Source organism: Athene cunicularia, assembly GCF_003259725.1.
Source record: "Athene cunicularia isolate RWA chromosome 5 unlocalized genomic scaffold, athCun1 chr5_part1, whole genome shotgun sequence".
NCBI lineage: Eukaryota > Metazoa > Chordata > Aves > Strigiformes > Strigidae > Athene > Athene cunicularia.
This window is the reverse complement of record NW_020799101.1, coordinates 39187881-39209711: the sequence shown is the minus strand read 5'-3', so window position 1 is coordinate 39209711 and position 21831 is coordinate 39187881. Positions and strand designations below refer to the sequence as shown.

The window sequence follows — 21831 nt, the reverse complement described above, 5'->3', positions numbered from 1 at the left end:
TGTTAACTTACAGATGCTGTGCTAGGACATGGACCGCCAACACTGGATTAACCTTGCCTATAAGCTATGTTTCTGGGAGGAAGAGCAAGTACACGGTTCACAAATATACCAAATAACAACCAAATACACCAAATTTCAACCTGATGGATGCCAAAATACCACTTTTTTTGAACAAATATTGAGCAGAACAAACAGATTTATCCCCTTTGGCTCCACGTTTACCACCACTGAAATGAAATTAAAAACTGGAACAATGAAACAGCATTTTCTCTGGTTTGGTTTTTTTTTTTTTTATTTTTCTTTTCAACAAAGCATTTAAGACAACTTTAAAAAGCAATCTTACCTGATAAATGTTGTTCTGCCACAGGCACAGGGACCAGAGAACCGACAAAGGATTACAGAAATAAAGCTAATTCACTAGTGATTAATGTATCCAGTGAAACTACACTGCATTGATAGCACAATACAGGCAAACCAATGTTGGATACATTGAAATCACAAAAGGAAAAAGGGACTAAAAATGGTAGGAATTGGTAGAAAACTGGTATGAAAAAACAAGACTTAGATTCTACAATATACACTGGGCTGGAAACCAATTTCTAAAGGACTGTATTTTACGGGAGCTTTACAGTGTTAAACCTCAGTACGGTCAGATGTTAAAATAGGCTGCCAACTTCCAAAATCCAACTTACCTCAAATTTCATATACTTTTAAAGAAAAGTTTACATACTGAAGTGGTTGATACTTACAGGTTATCTTAGATGTTCCAATAGAAATTTCTTTGGTTGAACTCCTGCTTTTTTGCCACTCTCAAAAACTTTGCCTGTGGTGAGATTTCTCAAGAGTGGGTTTGTTTTTGTTTTTTAATATATTCATACAAATTTAAATACACATACACACAAGTCTTGGTGTATTAGAATCCATTTTGTAGGTCCAATATCTTAAAATCCAATTGAAAAAACAAATTGGTCTATTTCATAATCAAGATCTGACCTCATCAACTTCTATCAGCCTAAATAAAAGGATCTGAAAGGGTAATGGGATGGGAACGCTATCAGATAAACTGAAGTAATGAACAGAAATGAACAGGTAGAATAATTATAAATCTTACCTTGAGCTCTCTTCAGACTCGTCCGTGCTGTAAATGGACGCCCCCTGCAATGCTGATACCCTGACAGTCTGTGGTTATTTTTTTATAAACTCATACCAAAAACATGCAAAGGTTCACTGTGCTCACTAGCCAGCTGCTAAAGATTCAACAGCCCCTTTTAAACATATCCAATATACACAATGAGTAGTTTCAGTTGATTTTTAATGTTAAGAAACCCAAAATAGCCCCCCCCAATAATACAGATTAAAGGCAGTAAAATGCCCAACAGCTTCTGAAACAATGAAGCATGATTTTTATTTGGTTGTTTTGTTGGGTTGGGTTTTTTTTTTTTGAAAAAAACTTATTACTTGTTTGCATCTTAGTACCAGTGACGACTTGGGGCTTGGAATTACACACAATTCTACTGAAGTTTCACCACTGACCAGTTTCACGTTCAATTGCTGAGCTTCTCCAGATGATTTCTTCTAGAATTTTTCCCCAGGTTTTTATCTCCAACAACTTCAGTCAAGAGAAAAACTAAATACGTGTACATACAACAATGTGTAGTCACTTGTGTTTACACTGATACAGTTGCGTGAAAACACGGTACCATCCCCAGTGACTGCATGTGGCAAAGCTGAATAACACGGGCATACTTCACCTTGCTGTATCTTCAAGCTTTTCTTTAACTTTGATTTGGGGGTATTTTGAAATAAAAGTGTGTGCTCTAAAGAGGAGCTTGATGATGCTTCCCTAGGCCAAGGGCCAATCCAGTCTTATTGGGGAAAAAATAATACCAACATTAAAATAAGAACATCACATGCATAGCTGTGCTTTACTATCCACAAGTATCACCTTCCAAAGCAGAGACATTCACAGATGCACTAGCATTAGTGGAAACTTCTGTAAGTGGGAACCCTGAGGTGGGACTTACTGTGCACAAACATTTCCAAGCCAGTTACCCCTTTGCATATTTTTCTGAGGGGGCATCCATAAGTATAATAAAAAACAGAAGCTCATACTTACATCCTATTCCATGTTACTTTCCAAGCTGTGAGTTTCATCTTGCATTAGTCACCATATGATCTCTATCATAATGGTGGGGGTCAATGAATAGATTAGCTTTATGGGAATTTACAGTTCTTCCATGCATCTAAAGTTTGGTAAGTCTGGTAACCACTGACCTAGTTTTAATCTTCCCCCACTCTTAACTTAGAACTATTAAAATAAAAGACTTAAATTTAATTCAAGTTTCAACTCTTCATAAAATCTTGGATTATGTTACAAATCTACCTACAGAAACACACTCAAGTGTATGTCTTATACTGCAGCCCCGTTTAGCCTTTAGTTATTAATATCTTGACTTAATGTATGTGTAGAAACTTAAGTTGTCTTTATTCATGTTAAAGTGAGAAGACTGCAAAATACTCAGTAGCAATCAAAGTCTTAGCATAAAGATGTCAAGGGCCACTTTAACGTGGTAGTTGTCTTTTTTTGACTTGTAAAGAACTACATGTATATTAAACCTCATATAAACATAATTTTAAGTGATATTGCAATGTACTGCTAAATTTTATAATAGTGGTTTTTTTGGATTTTGAAAAAGCCTAATTTGTATCAAGTGCAAAAACAAGAATACTACCTTGTGTGTGTCTCTGAATTTACTGATCTCTCTTGATATCAGGTCTCTTTTGTCTTCCTCCATTTCTATAGCATTTATATCCTCCTAAAAAACAAGGGGGACAGGAGGAAAAGCATTAAGGGCCATCTGTACAGACATAGGAGAACAAGAGAAAAGCTGAAGGTTAGAAGTTTTCAACCAGTCTTGCAAGAGATAAATAAAGTCCTTCTGCAGTACCAAACCTGACAGTCTGATGTTAATGAGTGAAAAAAAAAAAAAAAAAAAAAAAAAAATCAGATGGACAAGAGTCACAAATCTGGCAACTAGCAGTAAACATAGTCATTGTCAAAGCCTACAATGTAAACGAACCTTGGTGATGAGTGGATAAGGTATCAGTGGGGCCACTGGAAATCTGCGGAAAATCTGCGGAAAAATCCACGGAGATTTTTTTTTTTAAAAATAGATTGCACACTACTCTGAAAAACAATGTTTTGAATGTTTGCACTATAAAGCAATATTGTATTGCTGTGATCTCATTTCTTTGATCCAACAAAATTACAGAAGAACCTCGCTAATTCTCCCTTCTCTGAACTACTTAAAATATATAGTGAGGCCTCATATTAGTAAGACCTCACTGAATTACAAGTGTACTACAGGGTATTAGTATGCTATGATAGCATCATAAACAAGACTAAGCTACACTTGCCAATATAAACGATCAGTATATTTGCAGTGGGTATATCTTGATTTTATTTACTCGCTAATTCGCAAAATTTGTGAGATTGCACCTACTAATAGTTAGTGCGAATTAGCGAGGTTCCCCCGTGCTTGAAATTGAAAACCAGATTCCACTCACTCTCAGTTCCCCACACACATTTTCAACTCCCCCACATCAGTCATGCTTCATCCAGAACTAACAGATTCTGCTGCTAAAACCAGCGGGAGTCTTCTTCACACCGAGCTCTTCAGGGGACAACAGCCCCAAAGCTGGTGAGTCCACCCCACCCATCCCCCCCGCCAACCATATATCTGCATTCATCTTCCCTTTCCCCCCACCCTCCACAGTCCTCCTCTCCCCTCTCCTTTAAGGACAAGAGAGCAATGAGCTAGGACCATCTCTTCACTCCCACCTCTATTCACACAGGCCAAAAATGGCAACTTTTCCTCCTTCCCAGTACAGGAGGGACGATGGGGTGTTAATTTCAACCCACGAGTGCTATGTATTTGAAGAGCTTGTTTGTCTACTTGACTAGCTCAGATTAGCCAAATTCTACGTCATGCAGAGCTAGCAGAATATCCCTCTGTCCCAGGGACATATTCAGCATCCAGCTCTTTCAAGACTGCAATAGTCTCTTACAATGTTTAACTACCTGGCATTATTCATGGCCAGATATATATATATATCTGTATGTACCCACAGGACAATACACATTGTAACAATGCTTGTAACAAAAAAAATACAGCTGACAGCATTAGACAGTGACTCAATTGTAAATTCTCATCCAAGACAGCATCTTCTCCCAAAGGGAGGGAGAGGAAAGAAAAACAAATTCTCAGCTCAGCACTTTTATACCTCAGGTCAGCCATGGCTAACAATGTTGCGGGGAAGATATACTCACTCCCTGAGGGAGATGTTGCTTCTTGCACCACACTTAAACTCCATAAGCATTTGAAACTGCATTATTGCCTTGGAATAGGTACTTTGCAGAAGACTTAAGTGGGTAAAAAATCTTGGTCAAACAATTTTCCAATCTCTTTCATATTAGGTGCAGAATGGTAGGTGTTAAAGCCTGTTTTCCCATGGTTAGAAACTTGGCTGGAAATGCCAAGCCTGAGTTTGCTCATTCTTATTCCCCCTTCTCCAGTTTCTTTTAATCCATAAAAAGGTCATCCACAGAAGCAGGTCTAAACCAGAACATTCATTCCTGCTTAACAGGGTTTTTTGCATTACACAATATATGAAAAACAGCTGATCAAATCCAGCCAAATTGACACATGAGTGTAAAAGTGATTTTGTAAGGCAGGAAGATTACTATATGCCTTTCATCCCTGAAGGATCCCTCCAAGGTATGTGAGGTATACATATACACAATTAATGAAGCGCTTCCACATCTGGGGAGACAGCTGCAACCAGTTGGATGAAGGTGCACTACAAGAATGCATACTTTAAGCAGAGAAGAATAATTTTGTCAAAAACTACCAGAGCAAATTCCTGCCATTACAAAAGCGCCCTGGCATCTTTCAATGGAAATAAGACAGTATGCAGGAATTCTTTACAGTTGTTTTTTAAGTTCTCATCTGACAAACCCTACATGCACATAAAGATTAAACTGCACTAAACTCAGTATTTCCACCTTCAGAGGGATGAAAGGTCAGTTCAATCCTGCCCAGATTCAAACGCCAAGAAGTCTAGGTGCTTAGATGCCTAAACCATCCTGCAGTGATGGTGTCTGTAACTGACTAGCTTTCAGTGAAACTGCTGCTGACATCAATGCTTGTTGATTTGTTTTCTCATCAGAAGTTTAGGTTTAAAGTATTTGCACAAGGTTTGGCCATTATATAAAGGTGAGTTGAAGAAAAATCTGTTTTGTCCAAAATCAAAACACATACGTCCTCCTTCTTTTCCTTTTTCTTCTTCCTGGGGTGAGAGTCAGATTCCTGGGAGGGGGCATTGAGCTCGCTGGAATATTCTCGTATTAAGACTTCAATGGCCCCTTTAATTATCTGATCTCTTCTCTTCGTTTCCTCATCCAGTGCTTCATCGTCATCATTTGTCGTCTCCGGTCTGGAGTTCTAAGGAAAAATGGAAAAGTAACAGGAATCAACAAATGGAGAATAATATTAGAAGTTCACCTTTGATCATCACATTCATGCCCCTACAGCATTTACTAAAAACAAGAAAAAACCCAAACCAAAAAAACACAGAAACCAAACCACCTACAAGTAGTTATCAACTGCATTATTTTAGTCAGATCTTTTCACACCGGCAATATCATAGGGATCACAGTTTTACATGTGGAATGGCTGCAGAAAGCAAGTGTGGGATTGCATAATAAAACAGAACAGATAAATGGAGATTAAGGTGGTAGACAGGAAAAGAGAAAGCACACACACGCTCACAGAAAGGCAATCACTATAGTCCAGCTCTTGGGCAAAAGTTTCTGCCTTGTATCCTCCAGAACTTCAAGTAATTTCAACAGCAGTTCCTCAAAGCCTTATACTTATGTGCCATGCAATACAAATGTCTACCTACATCTTTCAAGCTCCAACTTATAATGGGACAACTATATTAAAGAAACATTGTTAGGGAAAACATTCCTTGCACAGCAAACATTTTCTTATTATTGTTGACTAACTACTTCAGAGATCTTCATCTTTTTGCACTTTTCCCCCTTGTAGGGAGGAAAGAGAACACAGACAAAGTAGTGCATCTCAGTAAACGTTATATGAAAGGATAGAATAAAGATCTGCATACTGAGCAAGGTAGCCCACCTCTTGATCCCCTGAATCTTTTAGAAAAATGGAATCTCACCTGAGAATCCAGCTGGGTATCCCGTCCAGCGATAGGTGGTGGGTGGAGTGAGGGGGAGGGAAGGGTCTGATGGAGCAGCAGCTAAGAATGAGGGGGAAGGGAGGATTCAGTTGGAGCTGGAGAGGCTGCCAGGCCAAGGAGGAGCAGGCTGGAAAGAGCTAGAAGGCAGTGACAGGGAGTGGAATTGAAGAGGTCCAGGGAGAAGACGTGATCAGGGAAAGGAGCTAATTAGATAAAGATTTGCTTGGTGTGTCTCTATAAGAAATTGTGTTGTAGTGTACATGTCTGATTTCTTAACTAAAACAGATTAAAAAGTTTCAACTTTTGGATCTGAGTGGCACCAGCACACCAATGATGGTATGAAAGGACTCGCAAGCAGTATGATTACAATACTCTTCATCAATACTCCTTGGCAATTCACAGCCTTTCTTTGCACCACCACAAACAAAAAAACCCAAAACCACTGGGAGTTAATCTCACTCTACAGTTCAATGGAATTATCACATACTGTTGTCTTCAAAGCCACAAACAGTACCCTTTGCTTTATTACAATCAATCCCCCAGGACTGACTGTAACCCACAGGAGCTCACAGTAAACAAAATTCATAAGAGGTACAAGAACCCCACTGATATTTTAAGCTTGTTTACAGTATCAGCTGTGAAGCACAGTATTACAGCTGATTCCATACTTCCTTGTTTCCTGTTGGCATGGAAGGGGCAATCAAATCAAACTCATACCTTGGTTAACAGCTAGTACATTACTCCATTCATAACCCATGAAGTTAATCTGCTCTACTGAGACATTGTATTTAATCCCATACACTGGGTACACAGTCAAAAATGCATCAAGTACTTCAAGTCATCATTATGCCTCTAGTTTTAATTAAATAACATGAAATAAAAGTACTTGTGCTCCCATTGTATTTTACATAAACATAAGAACAATTCCAAACTGGAATTTTAAAAATTTACCTGCTACCATGTGACTACTGTTTTTAATTTTCCAAACAAGAGCCTCTTCTCTTTCATTTAACAGAAAATAGTTTGAAGTACTATCTTAAGGTATATGCAGAACTTTAAAATAGTCAGAGACCAAGCCCAACAACTTGATTGTGATGTGAAATATATTATTTTAGCAAAGAAATAGATAAAATTCACTTTAACACAAGTTTGTAAGTTAAGTACCTTTGTATCTCACAAGAATTCAACGTATCAAATATCTGCAATTACAGAACAGATCCTTAGCTCTAGAAAGGGATGGTACAAAACCAATTTTGCTATCTACTAAACGTCTGTAAGCTACTCCCTGCCTGGTAACTGCATCATCTATTGAATAATCTACTTCCTTTTCATCAGTTTGTTCTAGAAGATCATCAGTGGAGGGGAAAGAAACTCTAATTCTCCCGAGACAGCTGATTTACAGATTCCAACAATTACTTCTAGAGTTTATATACTTTCAAGAGTTTCTGAACAAAATGAAGCAACAGAACCGTAAGGTATAGCATGTATTCCTATATTTTAAAATTAATTACAGAATTCTAGAGATTCAGTTGTAGCTGACACATAAGTTTGAATGCTGGTGAATTCATAGCTTACACTTCACTGCCTTTCAACATATCTTCACACTCATTAATGTGATTCTGGCAAAACCCTAAACAATTAAAGGCAGAGACAAGAATAGAAACTAAGACACACACTCACAATTTGATCTAGCAAGTACGTTACATTGCCCTCCTGCCGAAGTAACACAAGTTGCGCATTATATACATACCCCATTAGAAGCCTTTTTCTTTGCTTTCCATTCATCTAGCTGAGCCTTTGTCTTTGCATCAACTTTGACTAGCAGCTTCTTCTCTCCAATCTGGAGGTCATGGAGTAGTCTCAGTGCTCGTAGTGTGGATTCCGGTTCTTTGTACTCACAAAATCCAAAGGCTGAAATGGATGATTGAAATGAAAAGCAAAAGTGTTAAAGCTCTTCAGGTAATTTCCTTTGTATATAAAAAAAAAAAAAGTGTTTTGAATAAATAAACTTGAAACATAAGCACTTTTTATTTTTAAACTAGGAGTACACATCATAAGAAGTCATAAAGATCACTCACTGCATTAGTCTTTGATATAACTAACAGCCCAATGAATAAGGTGAAAGCAATACATACACTGTAGATGCTCCACCCCTACAAACATTCAAGGTTGGGCTGGACAGGGCTCTGAGCAACCTGATCTAATTGAAGATATCCCTGCTCACTGCAACAGAGTTGGACTAGATGGCCTTTAAAAGTCCCTTCCAACCCAAACTATTCTGTGATTCTGTGACTGTGTTTGCAAAGCTTTTGACATGTCTGTCTTAACTACCAAATACAGTCTATATGAAGACACATCTCAGGTGGATTTGCAATTGTCTGAAAACCAACAACAGTAATCGACAGCTCATTGTTAACCTGAAGGGAGAGGTATTTCAAACTAGGTTCTGCACAATAGTTACAGAAAGTTGTACATGAGAAAAACACATTATGAGAGCAAAATAAACAGTTTGACCTATAAGAAAGCTGAAGAAACTGAGTTACATCTTAAAAAAACACCAGTAAAAAAAACAACCCAGGGAAGATATGAAAATACTAACAGCAAAATTAGTAAACCAAAATTGTTTCCTGTATCCGTTGGAGAAAGGTCACAAGAAGAAATAAATCAGTTCAATTTGATGATAGGGAAGGAAGATACATTTTACATCAGGAAAACTTCCTTAAGAGAGAAGGGTAATACATAGTAATGGAAGAGACTATTAACAGTGTTGCAGATATGCTCCTTCGTAGGCTATAGTCCAAACGGGCAAACCTTTCTCAGGGATGGTCTATAAACAACTGATTAAGTCTCAGAACAGAAAAGCGAGCAAAATTAGGCCTCCAAGACGTCTTCCCATTTAATCTTTCTCCATTTTATTTTTTTTCATTCTGTCTCGATTCCAAGGACAGAAAACACTAGTCCTTTACTAGGAAGTAGGAAGTATTTAGCAGTTAAGTATCATATACAGTATCTTGAAAAGTAAATGTATCAAGAATAACAATGCATCAGATATTTTAAGAAGTGCCAGGTAGTAAATACAAGAGTCTGACTACAGATTTTGAAAAGTATGAACAATTACCTTGAAGTTTTCCAGATGCCCCTTGTACTCTCTTCCAACTCAAAACCAAGCCACATTTCTGCATTAAAGGGAAATATTATTAAATAAATATTATTTCAAAACATTACAAAAACTTAACCACTTTCTGCAAAAGATAACATGTAAAAAGGGTAAACAATACTAAAATTAAAAATACATCTATGTTCACTGACATCTACAGCTTAAGAAAGCTGTACTGTTCACTTCCTGCCTTTGAAGTCAAGCATAATGCTATTCCAGTGAGTGGGACTAACTCTGCTTTTGGTTTCAGTCCACTCTGTGGGTCATAATTTCATTCATCAGCTAGAGATTAAATTTAACAAGGAGTCCACTCTACTTACTGCTAGAAGCTGCCGTATGAGCATGTCCGAGGCCTTCTCAGAAATGTTGCCTACAAAGACAGTGGTAGTGGGACCGCTGTTTTCATCATTTTCTTTGTTCTTTAAGCCAGGATGTTCTTTTCTGGCTCCTAAATGTTTTCCAACCATAGACACTGTGGTAGGAACTAATACCTAGAAAGAGGGGAAGAGGGTGTAAAATAAGAGTGTTGGGTTGTTTGGGTTTTTTTACGTAAATCCGTAAGATGAAAGAGTTGGGGATGCACATGCATTTAAGAATTAAATTTTCATATGAAACTTAGGCTTATGGAAGAAGACACCAATATATGGTTCAGGCTTTTAACACAGAAAAGACTGCCATTTGCTGGCAAAGACAGACAGAAAAAAAAAGGTGTACCTGAACATGGCTACTGGAAGATCTCAATGTGAGCACAGTAACATTAGATATTATTTCTTCTACAAATAACTAATTTGCAGCATTTGAGTCACTGGAACTTGAAGTACCTTACCTAACAGTGTAAAAAGGAAGCTGCAAGTAGAAGAGTAACTCTGATGCAAAAGGCTTCAATGAACACATGGCAGGTCTTGGAGCTTTCACAGAGTGAACACTACTGCTTTAATTAACACACAGACCAAAGCCTCTTTGGGTTAAGGAGCAAACATTTGTAAAATAAACTGTACAGAGATAGGCACTATCATCTGTTCCATTTTGCTGCACCCCTCGCCTTCCACACAAGATTTAATGGTATATATGCACTGAATCCCCCTTCTCAAAACACCCTTCTAAAAGTGTCACTTAATAAAAATTATTTTAATTGGAGAACTGAATAATGCATTTGTTCAGGTATCTTTGTTTTAAATGCACTGATTACCATGACCATATCTTTCTGTAACAAATACAAGCTGTCAAGAAATTCAGTATTTTGGGGGAGATTCACTTATGCAAAAATCACAGAATTGTAATTCACCTTGACTCCAAGAAGTAACCTTTGTATTTTAAAGAGCACTTTCTTCTGCCCCATAAATCATAAACCTTCCTTCAAACTAGAAATTAGTAAGACAAACAAAGCGATCTTTCTCTCATATGCTCTTCCACAGACACATCTTAGATGCAACTATTCCTTCCCCTGCAACATGGGGAAAGAAAGCTCGTTGGTAAGGTTGTCAACACACATCTTTCTGGCTAACTCAGCAGTGCTGCATGACAGCCTTATAAACCTGGATGAGGTGATACCTCCAGAGCACTCTTGTTAGGTCACCAAAATCAAAAGCAAGAGACCTGAAACCTAACTGATCTAACTGTACTGTGTAGGAAAACCATGTGTGACCCAAAGGCAAAACCTAAATCATTGTATTTCAGAGAAGTACATCTTCTTGCAAGAACTGTAATTGCTTCACCTTTGCAGCTAGCACCTCCAGACATTACTTCAAATTTTGTCTAGGTCAGAAATTAACATAATATTTGCTTAACAGTTGCATTCAAAGTGAAGCATTTCCTTTCATAGTATGAACTCTGATGGAATAGAGCAAACAAAAATACTGTTGACATCTACTAAATTTTCCTCTCCATTTTATTTTGCTATCATCTCATCCCCACTGTAATACTTACGGTCGGAGCAGGAGCCATAATGCCCATTGGTACAGGAATCATAGGGGTCCCTAAGAAAGACAAGACATTAATATTAGTCTGCCCTGTTGAGATTACTGATGAATACAAATAAACCAATCACAGACATGACTTCCAAAGCAGACAGCAATTTTTGGTCAAATAAGAATTTCACAGTGCTGATTCCCAATAATCTCTTAAGCATTCAAGCACAGCCCAAGTACGCTAACGTATCATGTGCATCGTGGTCACTTTTAACACACTACCATTTCAACTTTGATCATCACAAACAAGTCTATTTTCAAAGCACAATCAAACCACTGTACTGTTCTAGAAGATGGCTGCATGATGATTGAGGCAAGGAATTCCACAAACAGAGCAAAAGAAGATGAAGTCCTACTGATGATAATCTCATTCCTGACTTGCTCGGTTCTCATAGCACAATCGACTCTGCATACAGATTAGAGATGCAGTTCTATGGAGGATGCCACCAGGCCTCATGCTACTATTTATGGAATAGCATAATAAAGGTGGCATAGAAAACCTCAATCCAGAAGCTCCCTACCTGCTGAATACTTGATTTGGCAGTCTCTAAAATTTAACTTACAATATTCAATCAAGTGAAACTATGCAATACCCTCTCTTTCCCACTACCAAATCCACTGACAGCTTTAAGTGCTATCATGTGAACCAAATATCTGATCATAATAAAAGCTGTTTGTCTTTCCATGTCAGCTGCTAAAGGAAGTTAAAGATATTAAGTGAATGGATTTCAAAACTATTTGCTGTCCAGTAAAGACATTGAGACTCAAGAACTACGAATGAAGTGAATCTCATATTCTTCAGAGAAATACTCTCTAGGGATTCTAGATCTCTGTTTTTCATTTTACAAAAAACTTTCTTCATCTTTCACTCTCAATCCTTCTCTTTTGATCCTTCCCTTCTCCATCTCTCTTTCTGTTGTTTTCATAAGATCCTAACCAAGCTTCTGCAACCCACTGTTCCTGGACTTGTTCTCTCACTTTCTCCAGTGCTTAGTCCTGAAACAACACTACTTCTCAGACACCCTCTCCAGCCTTCTCTTCATCCATTCTGGTTTTGCTTTGATTCCATCATTTTTTTTCTCCAACACTCAGTCCTCTTCCTCAGTCCCTTCATATTAAAGTCATATTACCTCCTATCCTTCCAAACCATTCAGAGAATCAGAAGGTGTATGGCTCTCCCATGCTCTCAGTTTTAATGCACCATGGCAACTGACAGACTGAAGGAACTACTCCAAGACAAGACAGGCTTTGGTTGTGCAGCCCTGTAACTACTGTAACTGTATTTACCATGATGCTGAAATTGGATTTTAAAGTTACAGCAAAGATACTTGTGTTATCACTAACAGTTCTCTGAAACTACCAGCCCAGTGCTTAGAAGCCAAACCAACCCCAAAAGTCCACTAAAACGCTGGGCATCATCAGCAAACATACTGATGATCAAGACCACAGGCATCATTCAGCTGCTGTACAAAAACCTGGTACAACTGTGCCTTGCCTACTGCTTACAGACCTGATTTCTGCCAGCCAAGAACTACACACAGCCTTGGAGAAGAACAACTACATGACTTAAGTGTTGAAGCAGTTGCTTTACTAGGAAAGACTCTACTCTGAGACTCTTCAAGCATGGAACACAACTGAGGTGTATAAAACCGCAAGACACAACTTGCCCAACTCCCACATGAGAACCGGGGCAGTAGGGAAATGCTAAGTAGGCAATGAGTTTGAAGACAGATATAAGAAAGTAGCACTTTACATAGCAGTCAATGAACTTCTTAAATTTTGCACAAAAGGTGACAGTGGAGATGGACAGCATCGTCAGTTTCAAAAAATAGTATCAAAATGTTCATGAATAACAGGTCCAGAAAAAGATAAAGGAAAAATGAAAGATCATACTCTTAATAACCCTAACACTACAGCTGCATGAGGAACAGATAGCAGATAGGTGTACACGTCCACCCTAAATACCATCTTGTATTCCCACTGCCCAGACAATGCATCAGGCTATATGGACTGCTGGTCTGATCCACTACACCATTTCTTACACAGGAACCATAATTTTTTACATCTTAATGGTATCCAATAATTTTCAGAGATGACAAGAGATATCAGAATCACCTCCTTAGCAAGTCTTCCACAATCAGAGATGGAAATGCTAGACCTTCTTTAACAGCCATATTTTTGAGCAAATCAAAACACTTTTCATAACTTCATTCTTACACAAGCACTGTTCTAGCTGAACCTTTTCCAAAAATTATAGGATGAGTAAGATAACTAGAACATGAGATTTTGGCCAAACAGCTAAAGATATTATAAGCCACTAAAACTGTTATCTTACCTATGGAGTAACTTCAGAGTAGACTTTCATAAAAGTCTCTGTGGCATTTTCAACTCTACTGATATACTTGTGCTAAGAAATGAGACACTCATATCCTCTACATGTCAAAATATGTTACCTGCACAGGTAAGTAAATGGTGTTCTAGTGCACAGAGGAAAATTTACATCTTGACTAATACCAGACTCTTCTGCTCTACATACTGTTTGGATTACTAATACTGAAAGAAAACTAGTTATATATAAAGTCAAACACAGCAAGAGAACAGAAAGGTCTTTGGCGCACACATTAAGAAGCAAACGTTCAGAGCAGAAACTTGTATCAGACATTTTAAAATATTCTTCAGAAAGTTATTTTTAAAAGCATCTGGTGTTTTTCATACCAGTGTACATAAACTGGAGCCAGTAATGATAAAGAAGTATGGTTTTAAAATTTAACCTGAGATTTTTTGATGGCAGAATGCTACCTAATCGAGAACTCTGCCTTTAGCAGAAAATAGGTAACACCCCATGGATCTCAGGGAAAAAAGTTCAGAAAAATTAATGCCAGTAAGGATTAGCCTGATGAATGGATGTGTACAAACCATTCCTGAGTTCAGTCATCTGGTTTCTGAATACCTTCATTTTCTACAAAACACTTGGGCACAACACAGCTTAAGACCATATAAAGAGATTTTCTGCAGCCCTTGTCATGAATTTCAGAGGGGTAATTCTCTGATGCATTTCTCATTCCCACTTGCTCTATGGTTTCCTGCCTTCAGTCACTGTTATCTATGCTGGAAATGTACAAAAAGACGACAGTTCCAAACCAATTAAAGTCTCAACTCAAAAAGACAGAGGTTGATCTTACAGATGAACAAAGGGAAGAAAGATGGGATTCATTTGGGGAAGATCAGAAGGAAAGAGGAACGTAACAGTAAGTTTGCAAGATGTGTGGAGGAAAGTAAGTAAGAAGCAGAATAAAAGTGGGACTAATTAAAAGTGGAGAACAACAATGCAAACTGTTGGAGCTTCTCTGAAAGTTACTCCTATATTTTCACACCACACGTACTCAGTGTACCCAACTGTATCCAAAGGTACTATTACAATGGCTTATTTGAAAGGAATTGAAAATCATTAAGTCTGCTGTCAAAACAGTGGCTCTCAGAATACCTAACATTAACAAAAATCATCACCTAGCTTCAGTATTGGAAAAAAGGTCCAAGACAAAGTCTGGTATTGTCTCTAATGGTTTGATTTCTGGTCAGAAGTAAGCAGCTTTCAGAAGACCAAAAGGACCTTGCTCACATGACATGATCTGTGAGTAAACTAGACACTCAACTGCAATATACATGGATCAGTTACTGAAATAAGACCCAGTAACTTTTGTAAACAATACAATTCAGAATAATAAATGGAAATTTACTTCTACAACACTTCCATATACTAACATAACTTACCAGGAGGTACAGGTGGAGGAAAACCAGGAAACTGTGGAGGTGGGATCCCAGGGGGAAGCGTTGGGATTCCCATAGGAGGGCGATTCAAATGAGGTGGAAATGACATTCTTCCAGTCACAATCTGTCAAACAGATAGAAAAGGAGGCTTGTACTAATCAGTTCCCAAACATGATATTACAAAGGCAATGCAAATAATAAGTGTCCAAAATTATTTTAGATCTTTGTATGGACACGTAACTACAAACTAAAACTATTTTTAATTCTTTTTCTTCAGGTACTCATTAAGTCACAAAGTAGTAGAAGTCTTCCTTCACAATGAAAAACAGCACTTCCAGGAAAGTGTTTCAGAATTAAGTGAAAACCAAAACTGTGTCTGGCTCCTCGTACCAATGGTTTACAAGCAGTGTGACTTAAACAGCATTTAACAGTTTGTCTGGTTTCTTTAAAATAAACTTATCTTTGCAGCATCTAAAAATAGAAGTAATCTTGTAATATATTTTCCATAAAGCAAATAGTTCTCTTGTACCATAAATGATCACACACAATACAGCTGTGGAACAAGATGAGAGAAAGAACTGGGACATCCCAATGCTCAGTATTAACTGGAATCGTATTTAAGATGACACTTGAGGAGTCCCCAAATTCCACCAGAGACAGTTAAAAGTCTGGAAGAGGGTTCTCTGAACTTTTTTTTAACTTCCCAGTTCACACATCTTCTAGAGCTCAACTTGAGACGATAGCCCGTAAGCTGAGAGTCAGTATGCTACCATGAAAAGATTGTTTTAATATCATTTGCTATTCAGATTATTATGTGTGTATTATTGACCCTGTAACAGACACCACCCAATAATAAAAAACTCAAGATCACTCTTAACACAACTAACGAGGCATGTCTTCTTGCTTCCAATGTTATCTCAGCAACCTTACATGGTCAAGTCTTCAAAAAAAAGTTGGCCCTCAGTTGCTATAAAAACCAAAACAGGTCACCAGTATTACTGCTGAGCGTATAGGTACATTCACACTGCAGTGTGGAAGCACTAGAGGAACTTAAAACACACTGGATCGTGTGAATACGCATCACAAAGGCACAATGTCACAAGCGACATCTGTGCAAACATCTGCATTTCTCAATGACTGTACAGCTTGCTTTACAACCCACAGTACCAGGTCTTCACTGCAATTGTTTTTCAAGCAGGCAACCGCAAGTCAAAACCGAAGCAGGCAGCCTTAAGAAAGAGAGTTCTGGTAAGCAAAATCCCAATACGTACAACAGACCTGTAGATTATAAAATGCTTTCCCCAGCTTCCTGGCACTGAACGCTTAAGAAAGAGGAAAGGAGCTTTGCTGGAGACAGAAGTGCCTCCCATGCAAGAGCAGGCAGTTAACGACAGTCTGAAATACTAGAAGTAAGAGCTAATATCAGTACTCTCCCACAATACATTTGAAAGAGCTAAAAAATTATACTAAGAGAATCATTATTCCCACAAAGACTGGAAACAACTATGAGAGATAGACAGCGGACTGGAGATCATGAAAGGGAAACCCAAACGTATTTGGTAGTACCTCTGAACATCAGAACTTACTTATTCGGTTAAGAACACTTATATGACCCTATAGAATAATTCACTCAAAGTCACATTTACAGCTACATCAATTACAAGAGGTTTGTGATAACGACATTCATTAATTGGCCCCAAAGGGCATTCATCAACATCTCACCAGGAGAAAAGATAAAATGCTCCTGTGACACAAGGTCTAAGATGGTAAAAGAAACAAGAAAGCAAATGCAAGCATTCCTTCAACAGTTCAGTAAGATTATTTTATGCAATATAAGAAACATTCATCCTTATTTTCTTCTCCCTTAGCATCCATATGCCTAAAAACACACTTCCTCTCTATCATTCTTCAATTTTTAAAATGGAACAGGCAAAGAAAAGCAGCAAAAGTGTACTGATAAAACATCTTGGGTGGAAGAATATGGTTTATTGTCTCTTCAGATTACATGCACATCCGCTGACATTCCTCTAGAATGTGGAACTTAAATGGTGTGGAAGGGAACAGAACTCCCTTATCCGCCTTGGCATCACTATTTCAAATTTTTTCCACCAAAAAAATCAGCCAACAGTCCCAGGAAAGGCAGGAAACTAAGATCTTTGAAGCTCTCAGTCCTTATCTATATTGCAAGCTGACAGACAACTGGACAAAATTTAAAGCTGTTTTGTAGCACGATGGTAGAGTAATAAGCTATTGGGTCTGAGATGGTTCTAAACAGGCTACAACAGCATTACACCATCTGAGGTCCCAAAGACATTACAGAGTGGTCAGTTAAACAAAAAAGAACAACTGGGAAAGTAATTTTCCAGGCTGTAGGTGCAGTCCCTTCTCTTGCTCTGATAAGCACTTTATCTGAGACAGCATTTTGGAGAAGCTAAAAAAAGGGCCTGGGGACTAAGAGGTGAAACAGTTGTTTGAATTAAAAGATGCTGAAACATGCTGTACTCAATGGATGTTACATATGCACACAGGCAAATCTGTTTTGGGGTTTGGTTTTTTTTATTTAAATTTAAAAAGCAAAGATTTAGCAGACAACAAAGTAATTGTTACTACATAAAAGGAACAAGGCAGTTAAGAACGGATCAAATTTAGTCTTTCAATCTTCTGGTCGTGATGTGAAACACCGTTATCTGTAAGGCTCCAACAAACCATTTTACTTGAAGCACTCTGGTCTTATTTTTTTTTTCGTATTTATACAGTTATTTTCATAGCAGCTAGAAAGCTGCTCTGTTACTGACTTAATTCTCGCACGGACTGATCCTAGCACCTCTGCCGTCTGTGCCACTGAAGAGCAACACTAGAATTAAAGAAAGATTTTTCTCTTTCTTGCTACTATATGTAACTATCAGTGTGAAACTGGCAGAGAGAACAGCTTAGTTCTGCTTCTGTTATGAAAACTGTGAGGATCAACAGATACCAAAATTGAAACTGCTCTCTGGAGAAGTGAGAGATCTGGACAAGAGAGGAAGACGCACCCAGTTCGTTGCTGCATACAAGATGTTATAATGAAGGGAACTGCGTAGCACACTTTTTCTGTCAGCAGCTAGAGAACACAGAAGAAACATACATACTTTTCCAACAGTCAAGAGGGGCCTCTGACATCAAATTTATAAGAAACTACAAAGCAAGGGATAGGTATAGAAAGTTACAAGATGCTAAGTTGGGCAAGTAGCACCTCAAGTGAAATTGGATGTAAGCAGCATTCTTGACAGCTGAATTTCAGCTAGCAGCTCTTTAAGTGGAATTAAGTTTGTGAATGTTATAGTGATCACAAAGATACAGGGGTAAGAAAAGCAGTGAACATCTTGCCTGAAATACTGAGATAATGACATCTTCAGTCCCCAAAATGATGGATTTATGTCAGGTCTCTGACTCAAAGTGTAGACAATTTAGGCCATGTCCATGCCAGCAAGCAGGGCAGTACAACGGGAGCATGTCTGTTAAACAAAACAGATGGAGCTGAGACCCTAATGTCTACACTACACGTTTTGGGAAGGCCCACCCCACTGGAACAAATGGCTGTTTGCAGGTAGGAGTGCATTTTCTGATATATTTTCATCCAAAAGGAATCCAGTTCCTCCACTGGAATAGCGCAAACCAGTATGAAAAAAAGGTTTCCCAGGTGAGGACAACTGCGAGGCTTCCTTCAAAAGCACACTCCTTATCCAAGTTAACACAGGAATGTAAGTGCACACTTTACTGGCCTTAGGCAATTTTTGTAAGCTGCAGATTAATAATGTCATGGGTGGCAAAACATCTAAGCTTACTCTAAGCAGACCCAGCTCAAATCCAGCCCAAGTTATTAACTACAACAAGTGCTGCACAAACACAGCTATAACATTCAAGGTTCAACTTTGGCCTAGAAGGAGTTCAGTTGCTTTCATACGCTGCCTTCTCTGAGTTAATAAGTCCTGGTGGAACCTAACGCCATGTAGAGCCAGCTGCACGAATCTTCTGAAACTCTGAGAGGGTACAGGGATACCCATACGGCTCTTAAGGTTTGGCAAAATCCACCGAGACTTGTTAATTCTGACTCAGTGCTATCCCTGCTGGGACACAGCTCTGTCCATTAGAGGCACAAGGCTGGCCTGAGGGCATGCTGGACTCGAGTGTCTGAGACCACGCAGAATTACTATGAAACAAGGGTCACAATCATTCAGACATCGCTGCCCCATGCTTCTTTATTATTATCTTTGAATCCCAGAAGTCCCAACAAGAGGGGACTGACTATGTGAGAAGATTGTATTGGTCTGGCTGTACTGTATTTTTTAAAAAATCATAGTATTCTTTAAACTTTTTTTATTTACCTCATTTTTTTAATAAAGGGGTGAAGAGATGTGTCATAAACAGAATGTAGTTTCATAAAATGGTATCCAATGTATTTTAAACTGACAATTTTATCACCTACTCAGGGCAGCACCATAATTCTACCAGTGTCACAGGATTTAATTTCCTTAGTATCTCTTCACACTTTTATTTAAAAATCCAGAAAACATTTTAACCATTTTAAAAACAGTTAAGTTCCCCATGAAACAGTTACAACACTTACTGTTGAGCTGCTGTTATACTACACAAAGTTAACTGTAAAAATCCTGAAGTCTTAATGCATAAACAATGTGTTTTCAGAATACGTACTGGTAGTGTCATAACAGCAGTGACAGTATGGCTGATATAGCTTGATTTGATTTTGCCTGATTTTAACTTCTCTTCAACATTTTCCCAATACAATTCTTCTGTACCACAAAAAATCTGAACACTTAGTCTAAAATAACTAAGTTGCATGAAATAGCTTCACAAGCTAGTCCCCAAAATAAGGGAGCAGTTAAGCGCAAAACTTGTTTGGATTTTTTTTTTTTTTTTAAATGAACTACAATCCAGCTTTGATTATAATCTTAACATTCAGAGTATTACAAGAGCACCTGACAAAATCCAAATGCCTGCTAAGTGTGTAACACTATGATATCCAGTAACGCCCTGGTTAAACAGATGCTATACCAAGACATTTGATTTGTATATCCATGTTTCACTGAAATGTCCCTATAGAAAAGCTTTCACACATAAAAATGTTTTTAATGCTTTTTAAGAACTAGAGTAATTCTTAATAAGAATCGTAAAATGTTTTGGCATTTAATTCTAATGTCAATACCTAGGCAGCAGAGATGAATAATAATTTCCTCTCATTTGTGACTAAGTATTGTATACATTTTGTGTCATATGATGGGTGCAGCTGAGCAACAGACATAATTTCAGAAGTAACTGGAGAAAACATATGCAGTAAACCAACCTTTTCAAATTAGTACTATTACATAGGCTTTTACATCAGCCTCTACATAATTTTTACAGGATTTTTAAGCCATTCCATTACAAAAATAACCTCACAGTTTGTCAGCCATTGGAGATACTGTTTATATTATTGCTTCACACACACACAAAAAAACCTCTCTAAGAAAAATCTTTTATTTCAAGCCAACTCAGTGAAAATGTCTACTTTCTCATATAGCCCTACAGTTTTCTCCAAAATTGCCTGCAAGCTAAGCAGAGAAGAGATAAAACAGATTAGGATTTTCTAAGTGTTATTTGTTTCTGAATAAGCAAACCAAGTATTCGCTCAAGTCCGTTTTTCAGAGGTGATCTAGAAAGCATACACTAGCCACCAGGAAATAAATTGTATCCCAAGCTATTACTATAAAGCAACAAAAAAGCAACACACCCAAACAAAAGCCTCAGTCCAAAAGCCCTTTAACTAGGGCTCCATTAAGCATGTCACCAGAACTTTAACATCTTTGATTTAGTTCCTAATTCTGTGCCTCTGCACCCATATGAAGCCCTAGTCAGTCAAATAAATGACTCTTCACTAACTTTCCTATTAACTCTTCCCAAAACACAAACGTGGTTGTGGTATTACAACATTTATGTGAATAGGCACTCGAAAGACAGAAGCAAAGAAACGTGAAGCGCTGTATACAGTGCCACTCCTTTACTGGGATAGTAAAAAACTGTACTGTTCTTCCTTCTTTGAATTTATTCTGGACCACCTTCCATAAATGCTGATGCAGTACCTGAAGCAATGCTTTCCCACCTCACAAAAAATTACTAAAAATCCGTATGCATGCATTTTTAATCTGAATAGACTAAGAACTCTACAACTTTAAGATTTCACTTCCTGTAAATCCATGTAAGACCTACTACCAAAAAAAGTTAGTTGCGTTCAGGATGCTCCCTGTATTTAAACAAAACCCCTTATTTTCTTTCAAGCAAAAGTCTTTTTCTATAATGGAGAAAGACATGATGAGAAAAACATGCCAATATGCACACCACAACTGCTACCGACACGGATGATTCACTCGGATTCTTTCACGCACAAGCTACTAACACGTGTTTTAGGATGACCACCCCACTCCGCACTAAAGACATTAACTTCCCCACCGCGATCCGCTGGAAACACGTTTCCTCGCATGACCCGCTTCCCCGACATCGACAAGCAAAACCCCACCGGCAGTTGGAGGTGGCCCGGCCCAGGCCGGGGAGCAGTTTCGGGCGCCGGCAAAGGTCCGCCACGGGCTCGTCCGCTCGCACCTGAGAGACGCAGGGCCTCGTCTCGGGCGTGCGATGGACTCC

At 38.3% G+C, this 21831-nt stretch overlaps 1 protein-coding gene across 2 annotated transcripts in view; it reads right to left on the bottom strand.

Annotated features, from left to right (window-relative positions):
- Positions 1–21817, bottom strand: part of RBM25 (RNA binding motif protein 25) — a 33655-nt gene extending 11838 nt beyond the window's left edge. The window contains exons 1-9 of one of the 2 annotated variants that reach the window (XM_026849374.1): positions 21707–21817; positions 15160–15280; positions 11348–11397; positions 9742–9912; positions 9383–9440; positions 8015–8175; positions 5322–5504; positions 3081–3134; positions 2733–2816 (exon numbers count right to left, since the gene is read on the bottom strand). In XM_026849374.1, the coding sequence (XP_026705175.1) occupies positions 2733–2816; positions 3081–3134; positions 5322–5504; positions 8015–8175; positions 9383–9440; positions 9742–9912; positions 11348–11397; positions 15160–15265 (867 nt within the window). In that variant the 5' untranslated portion in view covers positions 15266–15280; positions 21707–21817. The remainder of the gene's footprint in view (positions 1–2732; positions 2817–3080; positions 3135–5321; positions 5505–8014; positions 8176–9382; positions 9441–9741; positions 9913–11347; positions 11398–15159; positions 15281–21706) is intronic. The other variant, XM_026849376.1, reaches the window with a different exon arrangement.
- Positions 21818–21831: the final 14 nt, after the last annotated feature.